Source organism: Drosophila bipectinata, chromosome 3R, assembly GCF_030179905.1.
Source record: "Drosophila bipectinata strain 14024-0381.07 chromosome 3R, DbipHiC1v2, whole genome shotgun sequence".
In the NCBI taxonomy this organism is placed as follows: domain Eukaryota; kingdom Metazoa; phylum Arthropoda; class Insecta; order Diptera; family Drosophilidae; genus Drosophila; species Drosophila bipectinata.
Genome location: NC_091739.1, coordinates 27,909,786 through 27,928,054, shown reverse-complemented (window position 1 = coordinate 27,928,054; position 18,269 = coordinate 27,909,786). Strand labels below are relative to the sequence as shown.

At 42.5% G+C, this 18,269-nt stretch overlaps 2 protein-coding genes across 6 annotated transcripts in view; both read left to right on the top strand.

Moving 5' to 3' along the window:
- The window catches only part of LOC108118579 (protein amalgam), a 123,767-nt gene that overhangs the window by 13,090 nt on the left and 92,408 nt on the right, over positions 1 to 18,269 (top strand). For all 3 annotated transcript variants that reach the window (XM_017231338.3, XM_017231339.3, XM_070281788.1), the window contains exon 2: positions 5,778 to 5,854. The gene's annotated coding sequence lies outside the window, so the exon portion shown is untranslated. The remainder of the gene's footprint in view (positions 1 to 5,777; positions 5,855 to 18,269) is intronic.
- LOC108118581 (uncharacterized) lies at positions 12,691 to 13,578 on the top strand. Of its 3 annotated transcripts, XM_017231340.3 has the most exons (4): positions 12,691 to 12,823; positions 12,902 to 13,081; positions 13,146 to 13,342; positions 13,411 to 13,578. In XM_017231340.3, exons 1-4 carry the CDS (start codon positions 12,773 to 12,775, stop codon positions 13,478 to 13,480), a joined length of 498 nt encoding a protein of 165 aa, XP_017086829.1. In that variant the 5' UTR covers positions 12,691 to 12,772; the 3' UTR covers positions 13,481 to 13,578. The 3 variants fall into 3 exon arrangements, with proteins under 3 accessions (XP_017086829.1, XP_070137550.1, XP_070137549.1); XM_070281449.1 differs by lacking the exon at positions 13,411 to 13,578 and having other exon boundaries at positions 13,210 to 13,345; XM_070281448.1 differs by lacking the exon at positions 13,411 to 13,578 and having other exon boundaries at positions 12,902 to 13,144; positions 13,210 to 13,341.

Genomic DNA, 18,269 nt, shown 5'->3' with positions numbered 1-18,269 from the left:
CTGCCGCAATTTCGCCAGCCACCAGAAACGAGCTGCGACGCACTAAAAATGCGCCATTTACGACAATCAAAATGATTAAGTGCGTTCCGCGCGTAGCATTGCGAATGTTGCGTATACGCAACGTTGCCGCTGTCGCTGCCACAGCCACTGCCGCTGCCGTTGGCCATGGCCATAAAGAGCCAAAGCTAAAGAGAGAAAAACAAGAAATATGTTTGCCGTTTGGGCCGAGGGACGTCGGGCCATGGCAGTAGTCGTGGCTTAAAGCAATTTAAAGCAATTCATACTTTCGGTTTGCAAGCAGAGGCAATTTTGTTAATATTTCCGAGGCGTTCGCGCACTCGCTTGGTCGAAGAAAGTTAAAAATATGCTTTAACTGCTACAACAAGTCCCCGGGGAGTGATTAAAATATAATAAATTTCACTTGAAAAACGAAGTAAGACAGCACAGCCGAGACGGGCAAAAGCAGAAGCGGCATAAACCGAAAGGAGATTAAGTGGTTGGCCAGCAAAAAACCGCACATGCAAACCACCCACGGCCACGGCCACAGCCCCGGCCACGCCCACTCACATGGACTCCGGCGTAGTCGGTGTACAGTCGTTAGTATTCCGTATTCCTGGGTAGTCCTGGGTCTCGCTGTCTGTGTCCGTGTCCGTGTCCGGATTCAGATTTTTTGGGTCCGGCCGGCAAGCAGCAAGTGGAGAGCCCACAAAAGTGTGAACATAATTTAACATGCAGCGGCGCGCCAGTTTTTGGGTTTTTCGGTTTAGACAATGTTCAAGGATTGCCTCGTCTTTTTGTGGGCCCCACTCATGCCACCCTCCATCCCGCTTGGTGAGCCTCTTTGAGCCGAGCGTTTGAGTGTTTTGAAGCCTTATGTGAATTTGATTTGCGGCATTTTAATTTATGAACATGTGAAAGAGCCGCCGTCGAGTTACCAAACATTTTGGCAAAACATTTCCTGAAACAAGTTGCGGTTACAGCGGAGATGGAAATGGAGGAGTCCAAAGGATGGCTGTCAAGGGGGAAGCCCCTCGAAAATTTCCGGCCAGTCTGTCAGACGGGCTTTGCTTGGGAGCCCCAGCTGACGGTTTTTTGTGTTGAATGCCAAATCAAGCAGCTGCTTTTATGTGCTTTAATTTTCGTCTTCATTCTTTTCTCTTTTTTGATTTTGGCCGCCCGACTTGAGAAATTTTGGTTTTCTGGTTTTGGTCTTTTTTTGTTTTCCTTCCATTTATTTATACAGGACCAGGCTGTATGTCTATGGATGTGGGCGTTTTGTCGGGTTATCAGTGCTCGCATAAATCTTTTATCAACCCGTCGCAGCTGTGGGCTTTCGGGGGGGTTATGACCCCTGTTGCTGCTTCAGCTTCAGCTTCTCCTTCAGCTCAGCTTTTGCTTCCTAATGAATACGCACAAAGTTGCTAATGAAGCAGCCGAGTGGGAGAGCGAAGAACTTTCGGCATACGCATATGAATATATACAGGACGTACAAGGATGTATGTACATGAAGTCGGCGAGGCAGCCCCCGAAAGAGGGCGTGTGCCCTGCCTTATAGCTGATCTCATGCATATGCGACAGATAGAATAATTATACACTTGGGTCTGGAATGGGATTAGAATGGGCGGGTGGCTGGCTGGCTGGGTTAACCCGAGGCCCTGGCTCTGGGGGCGCCGAAACTTTGTCATGAATCCCGGGCCGAGGAGGGCTCGAGCCTTAAGTGCGTGTGTGCGGTCTGCGAGAAATGCTAATGCGATAAATCTACATATATTATTTAATATAGAAAGTAAATCAGTTTTGAATCCCATATGAAAAATTTCAAAATTTCCATAAAAATATAAGCAAACATAATGGAAATGTAAAGACCAAGATTCATCTTTCACCAGTGTCTAAATAGAAAACTTTATTTAATTAAGACTCAATTGAGAAGCTTGTGTAACTATTGCTTTTATAATTGCTTGAATAGGTGAATTGATTTTGTTTTTTGTTGTCCTCATTTTTATGAAACTTTTCGCGAAAGAGGAAGCCGGGAAAAATAAAGGCGAGCTCGAACCAGTGGCAAGTCGTTGGGCCAGAATGCTTATTGTGGTCGTTACAGAGTCCACTAGCCAAGTTGGGAAGGGGTTCTGAGCGGTAGATGAAGCTGGGAAAGTCAGCTAATGGTAAATAACGATAAATAGGAAAAAAACTGAAAGGAGCCTGGCCAAAGGCAAAGTCAATGACGCACTCTCCGGGCACTTCAAGGCAGCAACCTCATTGGAAGCTGAATTCTAGTGTGCTTAAAGCGTAAAATTGTTTGTTATAAAATTCAATTGCAGTTGCCGTTGCAGTTGCTATTTCTGCTCCTGCTTCTGGTTCTGGTTCTGCTGCTCTTGGCCAAATGCAATCAGTTGCATAAGAAATGCCAAAGCTGCAACAGAAGCCGAAAAAGAATCCTTTTCCAACTTAAGTTGGCTACTTTTGTCTTTCACTGTGATTTTCCCAGGCACAGACTATAAGCATATCGGGGGCTCTTGGAAAAACTTATTTTCTTTTCCCCTGCATATCTTAATAGATAAACAAAGCTACAAACTAAACTATAACATTTTTTGTTTGAAATGCCAGATCATATCTTATGAAGACAAAACCTCTGTCTCAATGCTGATTATGTTATAGTAGTCTGAAAAAAAAAAATACTTTTACTAGCGTGTGTCTCATCAGAGTGTCATGTGGCATATTACCTTTTATGGAGCCGACTTTGTGGCTGCTTTCTTGTTTTTTTTTTCGGAGTTTTTTCTTTGAGGACTCTGACTGCAGACGCACACACGCAATCCACTCGAAGCCCACCCGCTGGCGTCATAAAAGTGCGTAACAAGCGGCAACAGGTTGCCAGGAGGTAGTTATATGAGTGGCTCTGCTCAACCACCTCACCTACCGACTCGGTGTCCTTCGTCCTGTGTCTTTGCGTCCTCGTTTGCCAACAAATTGCGCATATCAAATTTACGGAATTGTCGCCGCTTTCCACCTCGCCCCTTTTTTTTTGCCAAGGCTGGATACACTTGGAGAAAGATACAGAAATAAATGATAGGTCCTCGGGACCATGTATATGATTTATTCTTTTCTTTTTTTTCTCTTTTTAAGCCACATATCAGATACAGATACAAATATTAAAAATCCTCTAAAAACTAAATTTTCTTGAAGTGTAGCTAGAATTTCCAGCAGGCTTCGAGAAACTAATAGATTTCGTTGCCTAGGCTCCCCAACACACACTTCCACACAACGTATCCTGTAGCGTGTGTGTGTGCTGTTTATGGCCAAAGTGTTCGGTAATGGCTCAAATGGTAGGCGTTGTCAAAGACTGTTGACTATAGTCGGCTAATGCCGCATTACTGGGCTCGTTGTCTATATTTTTTATAAGCGTTTCGCGTGACAGGAGTCGGGATTCCGTTCCGGGCCCGCATTTACATATCCGCGACATTAAAGCCGCCATATTAATGATTTTATAGTGTAATAACGCGTTATCACGCCGTCACTCACCCTTGCCAGGGCACAGATATGGCTAATTCATTTGTTTTTAGCTGGTTGTTTACTTTTTTTTGTTCGTCCTAAATTCGTCCTGTACATCCCCTGCTGCTTTGTGTCTGTCAGCTTGCATTTTGATTGAGTTGTTTTCACATAATTTATGAGGACCGGCCAGCGAAGCGTGTTCGCAAAATGCAAAATGATATTGATATGGATGGTTATATCAGGGACTTTGGGGGGACATTTTGAAAAACGGCACACATTTGTGTGTGTTTAGGATGGATGTAGATTTAAGCCAATGTCTGGACATTAATAAACATTTGATTTGTGATTTGTTGCGTTGAATTATGCAAATTGGTATTGTGCATAAATTGTGCGAATTATATGCCGTCTGCCGACTCAATTAAATGAAAAATTCATTTTTTCTGAAACATCAGTCAGCGTAAAGAAAACAAAGGCCTATAATGAAAATCTATAACTCCATGTTTCTGTTTACGCCATGAGTTCTTTTCAGATAGCTTTTCTAGATAAAGTACAATTTTCAATAAATCAATACAACTGTTTTCATAATTATTCCAAAGTACATGTCCAAAGTGTTGTGAGAACACCTTCAGCCGCTACAAACAAAAGTCATTTAACTATCTGTGACAACAATCTAATTACCAATAGGGTTCTATTTTTAGATAAATTATTAAAAATGAAAAGGTGGTGGGTCTTTTTGGGTTATGAAAGGGTAAATATTAAAAGGTTAAAGGTAATCTTGAAAGAATCATATTACTTTAAAAAGCTTGTACCAACTTATTAATTTATCCTTGTAATATAACGTAACAGGTTACTGGAAATGCTTTAGGGCATTCATCAAGAGAAGCCCCAAAGACAAGCTGCTGGCAAAAAATAAATATCCTTTTATGCAGTCCTTACATCAATCTGCTAGAGTTGAACTTTCTCCTATTTTTTATTTGTCGGCGTTGCCAGGCTACGGTTGTCTGGATGGTTGCCTAATTCAATGGGACCCTATTGAGGGGGGGCTCGGTGTCCGGGTGCGCTAATTGCTATAACTTCCACTTTCCGTCGGTTCGACTATCCGTCCGTCCGGCTGGCTCTCAATGTGTATGTTGATTGCGCTGAAATAAATGAGTTTTCATGCTAACCGAGCAAAAGTTGTGCCAATTATACTGGCCGAGTTCAGCTGCTTATGGTCGGATACTAGTTTTCCCTCTTCAGGCTCTTCGTTTTGTTCTTCGCAAAAGTTTCTGGCTTTTGTCTAATTTATATAATGCCATTGCCATTTAGCATAAGAACCGAATGAATTGCTTTACAAATTGAATGCAAATTTTTCCTCATCATTATAATCATTCAGATAAATATAAAGCGAGCACCAAATACGCCAAATTTCGTGATTTTTGGGAATAATATGAAAAGCCTCTACAGTTTGATGAGTACGCGCTATGCAGTTCCCTACATATATATTTTATTTGGCACGGATTTACCATTTTGTGAATAAGTTTATGTCGGGTTTTTGAGCTAGGGGATTATTACGAAACATTTCTCCATTTCTCGCTTTTAATCAGAATCTCGGCTGCCACGATGATAAATGTTCGCTGGCATCATCCGGGACACAGGGTGGGGGAAACCAGGTCGGGGTCGAGGTAAAGAAATATTCATAATTCAATGCTTAAACCGCAATTCATGCTCTGTTTTTTGGCTCCCCTTCAGAAACTGCTGTTGCTGCTGCTGCTGCTGATGCTGCTGCCAGTTTAGTTTCTGGCTTGCGTTTTTGCTTGCCAGCGAGGCAGCTATTCACATTAATATCGTGTTCTGCAGGCACTGCTGCAGCTTACCTGGGGTAAACCCTAAAAACGCTTTTGCATTTTCATAAATGTTTGGCTTTTGCTGGAAATACACTCGACTCATTCCACCGTTTTCAGCATTTCCATTTTTCCTCCGGCCTCCCCTCGGTTGATCTGCATATTTTACTCGACCTCCTGGCCGGCATGGGTTTTCCCAGTTTTCCTCACTGCGGCCAGGAATTTCCACCTTCATCGCCACTTCAGTCAGTGTGGCGGTGCAATAAAATTGAAATTAATTTTTAGTGATTGCGGATGCGGTGAATCATTTTTGGGAGGCTTTTTTCCCCAACGGTACGGCCGTTGATTGAATTGTACAAGTTCTTGGTCGAAAAGAACTCCATTCATGCATAACATGCCAATCAACCATCGCTTATAAATTTCATTGTATTATTTATTTACAAGAATCCTTCTACCTTTTATCGTTTTTAGGCCACGTGCACTTGTCGCCACCATTGTCGCATCTATAGCAATTAAAACGGACGACGGCCAAAGCAAATAGCCATCAGGTAATTAAATTTTCGTTTATTTATTAATTTTTTGTATCAATTATTACACTCGACAATTTTTGACATTCATGAAGTGGGCTAGCATAATGAAGAGGCCCAAATTAAATGAGTATTGAGTATGGTATAAAATTACCACAAATATGCATGTTCTCGTACGTACATATATTCCATTCTTTATGTTATATGTTAAATGGTATAGAGCTGGTTGTGTTGGCTGTCATTCGGGTTTTGAATATGACTGACAAATGGGGGGATGAATTTTAACGTGTAGGCATATTAAGTGACGGCAAATCCATCAGTTTGAAGGTGTGAGTGTGGTTGGAAGTGCTCAAAAGTGAATATTCATGTCAATGTCTCGTTTGTCATTGAGAAAAACCAACTTGATACTGAGTGGAGCTGTCAGTTTACAAGGATATATCATTTGATGAGTTGCCTCAACCGACAACAAAACTTAAAATTTATTTTAGTTTATAATGGATACACAATCCATTTCATTAACGGGGTCGAATTCATCAAAAAAATCAATAGCTATCAAAATGTATCACAATTAGCCCAATTAGTTGGCCGCAAAACGTGGCCACAAACGTTCTGGACAGAACCGGGCTTTCCGACACTAGTTTCCGGTGGCCAAAACTGGCTAATAAATGGAGACTAGCTTGGCCAGTGACTGTTGGACGTTTGCCATTATTCATGGCCAGGAAATTGAAATGTTATGTGGCCTCAAAAGTATCCTCCCAAAAGATGCCGGCCAACAAAGCTTAAAGTGATTTAGGTCTTAGTACCAATAAAATTTTCTTTAGTTTTTCGAGTGCTGAGATTTTGAACTTTAAAGCAGAGGCTTAATGTTGGCCAAGTTTTCTTCCTAATACTTTTGACCAAAAAGGTCCTGAGCCTGACCTTTATCTTCGTTGCTGGTTTTATTATTCTTGCTAATTGGAATCGCTCGCCAGAAAACTTAATTATGATTGTCGTTTAGCTTTTGATCTTTGCTTGATTTTACAAATTTTTACTTTCCACAGAGAGCTTATTGTAATTAATAACAAAGCAAACACACACAGCCTCCGTTGCACTGAAAGAAAAGTTTTTAAACTGTTTGTTTTTAATGCCGAAAATCCTTTGTCAAACATTTGTTCGAGTGAATTGCTCTCAATATAATCTCAAACAAAACAGGACTAGGCCTGACTTGGAAAACTGTTTAAAGTTGACGTTGCTGGCCGGCTCTCATTTGTCCGGCAATTAGTTAAATCTATGCAAATATTTTTCTCCTTTGCTCGGGCTACTTGAACAACATGCAGCCAAGCAATCAATCACTCCATCAATCAATCAATCAATCAATCGATCAAGAGGGAGCGCTAGGAAAAGCAATGAAATTTGGTCAAACAAAAATACAAATACAAACACAAACACAAAAACAAACAAGAGCGAACGTTGCTAAAGTGCAATTAAGGTCCGGAGCTCAAGAGGAACTTAGAGCGTAGCAATTGAAAGTGGAGTCCAATTACTCAACAATAAAACAAGTAGGGACGGCTTTAGTCAAGTTTCCCGACTATATGATACCCGGTACTGTTCTTGATAACTAAGTGACAAATTTTAAAGATTTGTGCATTATTTTGGGTGCTTTCGAACACGCCACTGCAATTATCCGGTAGGAAAGAAGAATAAAAATTCAATATAGTATCTATTCTATATTCTATACTCTATCTATACATTTTCTAAATATAAGTTGAACTTTGGAATAGATTGGCATCACATATTTACTTCAAAAACTTTTTTGAACTGGCTGATTCGACTGATGCTGCTGATGCTGCTCAAGAAAGTACATATGTTCTTTTTAATGACGGAGATTTAAGTCAGATACATTCGTACGATTTCAGTATACCCTTGAACTATACTAGTATCGGGTATAAAAAAATACTCTCCGGACAATGTACACTCGACTCTGTTGTTGAACGAAATGCGATCCAATGCTGTAGAAAAAGAGAAAACCCCCAGGAAAAAGCGACAGCGAGTGCATTGACTTGCCGGGGAAACTGAGTAAACAGAATCAATGAATTAAGTTTCTTTCTTCTTAAAATCAAGCAAATTCTTGTTATTATTTCATGTAATACTCCTAATTGAAAAGAGTTTCCCGGCTGTGTATATTGCAGTCATTTAAAGATGAATACACTTGGCTGTGTTTGCTTAAGTGCTGCAATTACAATTCATGACTATCGCTTTAATTAGGGCCGCAGGAAAATATAAATGTTCTGGGGCAAGAAAACTAATGTCAAATGTCAGTTGCCATTATTTGTGCTGCCCCTTGGGGGAAAACTATTTACCATCTTTCTCATTTATTTCTCAGCGCCACATCCCCTACTTTTCTTCTGGTTGCTGCTTTCCCACGGTTTTCCCAGCTCACCTTTGTTGCAATGTATTTTACAGTTTTCCACTTGATTTAGTACGCCGCAATGTTTTTATTAGTTGTGAAATATTTTCTGCTTTCGCTTTTCTGCTTTCTGGTTTTCCTGCTTTTGTGCTTTTTGGTATTTTTCACTCCCTCGCTTTTCCTTTTCACAGGAATTGTATCCCTGCTGTCGCTTTGTGGTGCAATTAGTTGTTGTTTTGTGGTTATTTATTTAATTTCTCGATTCCCTCACACCACATGCAGTTTTGCCGAAACATTAACGACGATTCCAGTTGGTTTTGACGCGTTTTTGTTTCTCGGTGCTAATTAAGCTCGCCATTTGTTCATTAATCAAATTAGATTTCAGTCGGAGGCCATTTCTGGAACTTCCTTCGCCCGACTTCCCGACGGTCCACCTCATCCGCTTCCTGTTGCTCTCATAATTCAAGGTTTTTTTGAATTTTTGAATGCCGGTATGTCTGAGGAGATGTCTGAGGATGAGGATGGGGATGGCTTGGCACTTAATTAAAAGATTACTTGTTAAAACTTTTGGCAGAAAACTTAATGCGAACATTGCTTTCAGCCAGGATGTCTACGAGGCGAGGCGGGTGGGGTGGATTGGTGTTGGCGCAATGTTTGCGAAAGAACTTTAAATAAATAAAAGGAAATTGCAAAGCAAACACATTTGGGTACAAACACTGGCACAACTCTCGAACACTCCTTCACATTGTAGACAAAATGGCAAACGTTGAACTTTGATGATTTATAGTCGGGGCAAGAGAATGGGTCCGAGGCATGAACGTTTGCTCAACAGCATTCTTTGTAGCCACTCAAACTCACTCGTCCTCCTCGTCCTTGTACTCGCACAAACACTAAACTCTCAGTTAGCTACACTCTGCTACAGAGTTTCACATTTAATTTACTACGTGTCACGCATACGCTTGCAACATGACAAATACATCCACAGTCGGATGCTGGGGGTTCGAGGAGAAAGTGGGCTGCCTGCGAGGCTGAAGAGTAGGGGGATTTGGAAAAGCTGTGCGGAAAAATCTGGAAAAAATCACACTACATTTACACAGGAGTTGACTAGGTAAGATGCTCGATTACGACCACGTTTTCCCTTTTTGAAAACCACTTCTATACACGGTAAGAAAGTGGCTAGGACTTAAAACTCTTAAGTAATTGATTTTTTTAATAATCAATTAACTTTTAGCTTAATTTTATCTTCAAAATAATTGAATTTACTTGTGTCTTAAATATAAATAAAACCACAACCCCTCCTTTAATTTAAGCCACTGTGTACTAAGAGCTCTCTTTCGTCCTGCGGCTTTATTTGATGTCTTTGATTATGTTTTCAGAGTGCGCCGCAAATTACGGTAAACGTAAACAGGCCTGTATTTTCGCTTCCGGTTTTCCAGTTTTTAATGTACTTCTATGCACTCTGAAAAGTTACTCTGCCGCCCCACAAACTCTTTGGTTTCTTTTCAGGATGTCTGGCTCGGCATGTGCAAACAAAATTCCAAAGTTTAATTTAACGTTAATAATGTTATTTGTGATTTTTATTTGCTTCTGTTTCGGGCCCCTAACTCGTTCGTTCCGTATAATTCAAAAAAATGTCGCATGTGTCATAGCTCCTATAGCATAGGGAAAAAGGTTAAAAAAAAAGAGAGAAAAATTTGTTCGCCGTCAACTTTGAACTCAAAGCCACTCACACAGACTCATTTAATTATCAAGTTTACTTTGTGCTCGTGTATGTGTGAGTGGGTGTGGGCCGAGGCGGGGTTTAATTGGTTTTTGATAAAAGTCAGCTAAGCATGCTAATTAATGTGGCTTTGACTTTGAATGCATATGCTTAGCAATGCAGGTGGTTGGGGGATGACCCATGGGATCCCCCGATAGAGCGACCACCTAATCGGATACGGACACTGCAAACAGCGAAAAGCGCACAAATATTTCTCAGTTCCCGAAACGTAAACATACGCGGAAAAGTTTTCTCACTTCTACATTTCATCCTTGGCGCGCCACTCAACTCGACTTAACTCAACTTAAATAAATAAATTGTTTGGCTGCGCCAAGGATACGTATTACGTATACGCAGTGTGGTACGCAGGGTGGCAGCATGTCAACACAATAAATGCGAATGAAAATTGCAGCAAAGTTTTGTTATTTTGGCACATGATTCCCTCTCTCAGGGTGGTGGTAGTGGTGGTGGCAGTGGAATAACTTGCGTATCATGTAATGTACAAAAAATAAGACCCCCGTGACCAAATTGCAACACAGAAGCCCCAACAGCAAAATAATTAAATTCCTACAAGCAAGTTATTGGGCTCAAGACTTTTTGTTCGCCCATGTTCTTGTGTTTTGCGTTTCTAATTTCATGGAAAATGCATTTTCCTTAACATTTCCTTATACTAGAGGTATAGAGGTGTCTAAGTGCAAAGGTTAAGAAAAATAGTACTTATGCCTAAACAAGCCTTAAACATAAAGTCTTAACATAAATGGTACTTATCGTAAGTCTCTAATATACTCTCTGGAATAACTTTCTTAAATTCTTAATGCTTAAGTACCGGGTATCATTTAGTCTTAAGTCAGAGTAGGCTTTACTCTAGTATGCTTGTTCTCGAAGGCCCTGAAAGTTATGCCCTCAACTTATTGCCGTTTTCCGCATTGCTTTTGTTTCGCCAGGCAGCCCAGTGTTTGCAGTTCGGTTGAGTTTCTTACGGCTTGTCAGTGGCTCAGTGGCTCGGTGGTTCGGCGGAGCACTGTGGCTCAGTGGAGCACTGCTGGGAATCATTTCGTTTGCTTCAGCTGCAGTTTTCTTGCACATGCCGGAAGGAAATGAGCAAAAATGACAAAGTTAACGGATGTGCACAAAACACAACGCACTCCCACTTCCACTCGCACTCCGACCGCCCCTGTTACAAGTTGTCCTGCCATTGGGGCCGGCCCCCAATGCACTTGCACAGGATCAGGATATGTGTGCGGAAAGTACAAAATTTTACATGCATTTGATTTATGTTTCGCCAGCTCTTTCTCGGAACTTCTGCCACACCGCCTTGTCATTGGTTCAATTCCCCTGGCAGGAGTCCTGGCCCCACCCATCCTCCTCTGGCCTGTTGGAAAGTAAGCAAATCATAGCCTACATTTCCGCTTTTGTTTATTTGAGAACATTTTTCTTTCTTCTGGTTATTTTTGTTTCTTTCGCCGGCTCTGGGGAGTTCACTTCACTTCTTATCTTCCTTCGTTCTCAAGTCGAAACTTTTCTTTTTTTTTTTTGGTCTGTTCAGCATTTTTTCATAAATTTCTGGCAAAAAAAAGTCAAGGGAGTGTCATGTTTGGCTAATATGCAATTGTCACAACAAAGCTGGCAAAATTTATGTCACTCGAGGGCCGTCAAACTCTCTGTGGGTGCTGAGGAAGTATCGATCACTCGAAGGACTTTTAATAAATTAAGTGTTTTTCTGAATCAGTCTCCAATCATGGGATATGGAAAGGTAAGACCAGGAAGGGCTGAAGTACGAGTACCTTTTTAAAGCAAACAAATTAAATTATATTTGCCGCCCCCGTTTCGTCCCCTACTTGGTTTCTTTGTTACTGTTCGGTTTTGGATTCGTTTCGTTTGTTTTCATTCCCCTTCTGTTGGTTCACGTTTTGAAAATTTCATTTATCAACAGCATTTTCACTGCTCGATGCTCAGAAGTTCCAATTCCAAAACCCAGACCCCAGACCCCTGACTCGAAACCCAACCCATCCTCCAAACTCACCCTCCGGGCATCCCGTGTCAACAGGCAATTATTATAAAAGCCTGGAGTGGGCCGGAACGCGGCTACTCTGGCTAGCTGGTTACGGGATGGCTAGCTGGTTATGGGCTCTTGGGTACTGGCCCCACTTTTTTTGAGGGCCCGGCCAGGTAAAAACAAACAGCCAAACACACACAGCGACAATTGCGACAGCGACTATGCTAAATGCTTTTCCACTGAAAAATGTGGCTTTAAATTGCATGAAATCATCGCCACATTCCACAAGTAATGAAATTAGTGCAAACAAAGCAACAGAAGCAGTAATGGCAATAGCCATGGCAATAGCAACAAATGCGTGGCAGGGCAACGACTTTGCTATCGAGGCCAATTAGATTAGCTTGGCCAAAACAAAACAAAAAGGGTAAAAGTGCAAAAACAAAAAAAAAAAACAGCAAAAGAACAACAGGGAGCAATAAAATGTTGCTGCCAAGTGGATAAATGGAGGGGTTAGTTCGACCTTTTCCCACAGACATTTTCATTCTGCACTCGAAACAAAGGAGATTTCACAGTTCGATGATACAGGACCCTCGAATTCCATTAGTGAAATTATCCCTTTCAATGAAAGATTTTTATTGAATGAACTTTGTGATTTTAAAAAGAAGGTTTCTGGGGATCTGTCTCCCCATGATATTTTCTCCACCCTTTTTTCAATCATTTCATAGTTTTCCTCAGTGTAGTCAAATTTGTTTTTAGTGTCAACGAGTTGAACAAAATTTCTGGTAGCCGGTAGCGAATATGTCCTGTCCCTATCGTGTGATCAACTTTGTGCTCCAGTTGCTGACGGCGGTAACTTAGATTGCCATCTTTGAGGTCGTGGGGTCGCTAGATAATCTCATCCGTTCCCATCCGCCTCTCATCCGACAGATCCTGGAGGTTGCTGCCACCGTGTGTCTCGTCCTGCTGCTCTCCTCGTCGTGTGTCCAGGGAAATGAGTTCACCGTTTCGCCGACGTTGTGCCTGTTCATTCTGCCGACGTTCGTCCTCCACAGTGTGGTGTTTGTCCTTTTTCGATTGTGCTGCTGCACTGTGGGCCTGGATCCAATTGTGCGTATTCGACTATTCCGATTGTCCTTTCAGACTTGTTATGGACCGTATTTATTTTCCCCAGTCGGTAGTGTTCAACTTTTTCGCCGGCCTGGCCGTAACCGCCACCTCTCTTTTCTTGCTTATAGAAGTGATTATGCAACACTGCGGGAACAATTACCTGTTCATGTTTTATATTGTCTCGTCCTTTGGTCTTGTAGCAGGATTCATGCATTTGGTAAATGCTTTCGTCTGCAATCGATACATGCCCAGGAGCGAAAGGTATGTATCAGCGAAATACAATCCCAATTCGGACAATTTAAGAACATATGCTCCCATTTATGCCGCAGGTTGTACCTGAAGCCCTCAAAGAAGCAGAGGATGAAGGCCTTCAGAGAGAGACCCAGGGGAAGTCAGTAATATTGCAGTGGAGTTGGATAAAATTGTAGTGGATATTTAAACTTTTTATATACTTTTTAAGGGCTATCATAGTGGAATATGTTTTTAACAAATATATATACAATTTCATGATATTGAAATTGATAAGCAGAGTATTAAATGCATTCAAATTATCCCTTGCAGTTTGTAATAATAATTGGAAGTCGGATCCATTTCAATGTAATTTAACATGTCTTTAAATTCTCTATAAACTGTTTTCATGCCTGAATGGCTCTCAGGCAGCCAGACGGTGTAAGCGAAAACAGTTTAAGTATACAAGCCAAACTAAACTGAAGCCAATGCAAGGACCCGGAGCAGGGGCCGGAGCGAGTCCTTCCAGACAAACCCAACCCAAAAACTAAACACGGTCCTTTGTGTCGATTATTTGTTATTGTTATTTGTTATCGTTTCTCGGGGCGGCGGGCAAGTTTCTCGGAGCTCAGAGCTCGGACCTCGGACCACCGTCTGGCCAGCGGCCATAATCAATATTATTTGGCGACCTTTGCGTGTTAATGGCTTAAATGCCTAAGTCACTGTCGACAGCACTCACAATGGCATATGAAATGTTTGATTATTTTGTCGGGGGTTGCTGGTGGACTTCCAGACTGTACTTATTGCTCTGGGCCAACTTTCATTTGCGCAGCGGGAAATCAATAAATACCTTTTTGACAATCACTGGAGTGCTGGGAGCTGCTTTGAGCCACCAAATATTAGTTGCCCTTCCATAATGAAAGGAATAGGACTCGAGGCGAGACGCGGGTGTCGGGACTTGCACTTCAATCATGTGTCGAGCGACGAACTAGAAATGCTGTTCAGAAATGGGAATATTCATAAGCATAAGAGATTCCAGATGCAATGGAGCACTCTAATACTGCCTCCTTTTTAGCCAACTGACAATCACTAATACAAGCAATCAAAAGCCGTGCCAGTCAAATGAATAGCTAGCGAATCGTCATCATCATCATCATCGCACTGTCATGTAAATCTTTGAGATGCGGATGATGGTTCCGATGATGATGATTCTGTTGATGATACGGGATATGGTGTGTGTCACTCAATTGCTGCCGCACTGCTGCTGCTGATGAATGCAAACTAGCTGACAGTCCCACACAGTGAACGCCAAGCCCTCCGACTGGTCTGGATGGTGCACTGATTCGAATATAAATACATATAGCTCACTCGTGCTGCCTCCCTGGCAGCGAGATATTGCAATTGCCAGTCGCTGTTCGTTTCATTTGATGACTTTGATGTGCCGGGAAAAGCGCATAAATGTTAAAGCAATCCACCCCCACTACCCCAGCGATTCTCTGGTAAGCCCTGGAAATGCCGGTAAAAGATTTTACGGCCCAAAGAATCATGATAGAGCCACCATTCCATCACAGATCCATTTCGCGGAGTTAATTAAATACTTGCTACCTGGCTTGATTAACAGCTCCGACGCTCACCTGGCTGATTGGAGCACTTGGCGGCTTAATTAGAGTAGTGCCGGTGTCATAAATAGGAGAACAGCTCGGCCTGACGCTTCGCAGGGCTGAGGCATTTTAGAGGGAGGTTGGTATATCCGGGAGAAGGACATTTGTCATGAGCAGGTCGAGTGAGAAAGAGAAAGTGTTGGATGGGCTGCTGGGGCCCAAAACAAATGACAAAAGCAGCAACAATATAATGCCAGTTTACAACAAATGTAAAAATATTTGGCACTTCAAAGTGCTTCCCAGACAAATACGACAAACGTTGAAGAGTCATTTACCAGGAGTGCCAAGTGCAACAACTACAGCTAGCATATATCGTATGGGGTAGTGCGGAGTGAGTCGCGTGGGTTGAAAAATGGGACCAAATGCAGGCAGGAGAAGGCAAAACGGAAAACGCAGACAGCATTCCGTATACGCCGTGTGAGTCGTCCTTTCAGCTGGCGACAAACAAAGAGCTGCTGCCTGATGAGCAGGCAATCGGAATGAAACCAAGCACTAGAAGTGACTAACAGGGGGAGCAAAGGAGTGACTGGCTGACTGACTGGCTGTCTGTCAGCTGGCAGGGAGATGGAGTGTATGGAGAATGGAATGAAAAGGGGCCATGGGGCCGGGACGAGGCTGCTGGGTGCGAAAGGACATTGCGCTGGCGTCGACGACAATTGCACAATTCATAATAGCAAAGACAACACCAGGCTAACGCACATTCAGGCGCATGTGTGTTAACAATTTAGGTTTTTAGTTGCCAGGAGATCGCCATTAAAGGGCAGAAACTGTTGCATGCCACATAGAACACTACACTGAGAACAAAAATAGGCATAAGTAAGTGGGCATAGTGCATAGTAAGCTTCCTTATTTCTCTCAGTGTTGAAGCTGTGCGCTGGCACAGATAGCGTAAAGTTCAGAGCAATTGTTCGTTTGTTTATACCCTCTCACTGCTTGCAACACTTTCACTAATGTGTGGGCGTGTGCGCCGAGTAGTCCTGGAGATTGCATATTGCATTCCTCGGGAAATGACACAGAAACTAGTCGGCCAGAGAGGCAAAGGCAGGACCTCTTTCGGGAAACCTCCATCCAGTGCCGTAAATGATTGCGGTAATAAGCATTATGCAGGGGATGGGCTGACATGTCTGTCACTCAGTTGGTTAGAAGGACTGACGGACAAACGGAGTCGTAGAAACAGACAGCCGGACACCCGGACATCCAGGCTGAATCGCTTTCTCTTCTCTGCTCTACTCTCGTCTCCCGTCAGCGTCAAATTAGTTTGGACACTGGACATTACCCGGGAACCTTTGCCCTCGCCAGTGACAGCAGCTCAACTATTTGCTTTGATGGCAGCTCCTTCTCTGCCTGCCCACTCGGGTCTGATTAAAATCGTAAATTGGTTTGGTCAGCGAAAGGTAAATAAATTGAGGCCAAGATTATCTTTGTTTGCATTCCAGATGCGGCTCCTTTGATGTGACCCACATCCGCCCTCACTCCCGCCCCACGAAACTAGCACGGGTCGAGATTAAGAAAGCCAACTTGAAGAATTCGCTTCAACCCTATCCTTTTAAAACACACACACTCACCCCCTTTAATATCCTGGGAGGCAGTCACCCAAGTGTATCTAATGGGTCCTTAAAGGGTTCAATTCTGTCTGGCCTGGTTCGGCTGAGTCCTTTTACAATGATTGATATCGCTACCATTGAAGTGTCGAACCTCATAAACGGAGCAATCGTCTGAGGGAAATAATAATTAATAAGGGAGCCGTCTCCCCGCCGTAGCTTTTCTGTAATTGCTTGAAATTAGTTGAGTAAAGTTGCCGACACAACGGCAACAATTGGCACCCCTTGCTTCTGACAGTGGCTAAGGCCACTGGCCAGGACTAAGGCCAGCAAATAAAAAGGCCATAAAAGAGATCGTAAAAGTAGCATTAAAACCTCTGAGCAACAACTCAAATATTAGCTTAAATGCAATACACATTAAATTACTCGTAGCAACAATAAAAACGTACGAATAAAACAGATTTTCTGCTAGTAAAACAATAAAAAAAGCAAACACACTCTCGCAGAGCATCGACAGGCTGGCAAGGATGTTTGGCATTTGGGCAGGACACGAGCCTAAATCATCTCCGACTCGATGCGGCAAATGTGGGCCAGGCGCTGGCAAGGAGCAAGCCCAAATTGAGCAAAGATGAGTTTTTAATTCGATTTCCCGGACTGACTACAGAGATGGGTCGACCGGGTAGGATGAAGGACGTGTTTTCGGGTTCGGGTCTTTCCATTTTGTTTGGGGGGGGGGAAATATAGAAAATGGCCGATGTCGACCGAATATGTCAAAGCAAATTTAAAAGCGACGAAATTGTCAAGTGGCACGCGTTGAAATATGAGCGGCAAATGCAAGAAGCAGGAAAATTGTATTTGGGAGACAAGTGGCATCATAAACATATCGCCTCGGCCTGGCCTCATTTTGAATTCTTGGGCCCCGTCCAGGTCCGGGGGTAAAATTCAATTTAATAAAAGGGAAAGTCGACGGCAGTAGACGGAGAAAAGGACATCCTCCTGACAGGACATATACACACCGGATTTTCTTCTGCCAGTCCTAGTCTTTCCTTATTTTCTTTTTTTTGGCAGACTTGTTTATGCCAAGAGTGCCACTTTCTGTGGCAGCGAATTTCAAGTTTCTTCTTTGGCCAACACGCGCTACGGTTATGGCTCAGTCAACGTTTACGGTCACGGCTTCGGCTTCGGTTTTCCGTGGCTCTGCCTTTTTCGTAAAAGTTTAGTTAACAACGCTTTTTGGGCGCCGAACCTGGAGTGGCCAACCACACAATGACGCTAATATTGTTCGTGATGAAGCCTGAAATGGAGACACAACACAGACATCTTGACGAAGATGATGATAGGTCTGGCAATGGTATGGGAGCTGGAGATGGAGCTGGAGACGGGACGTGTTCCTGGACGGAGTGAAACAAAATATGGGAAACTGTTAATTAAATTTGAGTTCATTTATAATAAGCGCTTGAGCTGGCAGCAAACTTGCAACCGGCCCTACGTAGAGCCTGAAAAATCCTGGACTACACAGAGAAAAAATGTAGACACCTGATCCACAACAATTTAAAAACACTTTTTAGATTAAAATACTAAAATACTAAAACTAATAAACTTTTCTATTGGAATAACTTCACTTAACTTTTGTGCAACTTTTCCTTCTGTATGTGTGATGGGAAAAAGTTATAATTTAGACAGAATCCTAACTAGAATCACACATGATGGGGTCCTTTTTTTGAGGCGTGAGGGTGTTGGCTTGATTGCAGCCAATAA

Excerpts from the sequence above, each read along its gene's own strand:
- LOC108118581 (XM_017231340.3), top strand. The coding sequence starts at position 12,773 with ATGTCCTGTCCCTATCGTGTGATCAACTTTGTGCTCCAGTTGCTGACG. Across the intron at positions 12,824-12,901 it reads TGCTCCAGTTGCTGACGGCG|ATCCTGGAGGTTGCTGCCAC; the intron begins GTAACTTAGATT and ends CTCATCCGACAG. Across the intron at positions 13,343-13,410 it reads TACATGCCCAGGAGCGAAAG|GTTGTACCTGAAGCCCTCAA; the intron begins GTATGTATCAGC and ends TTTATGCCGCAG.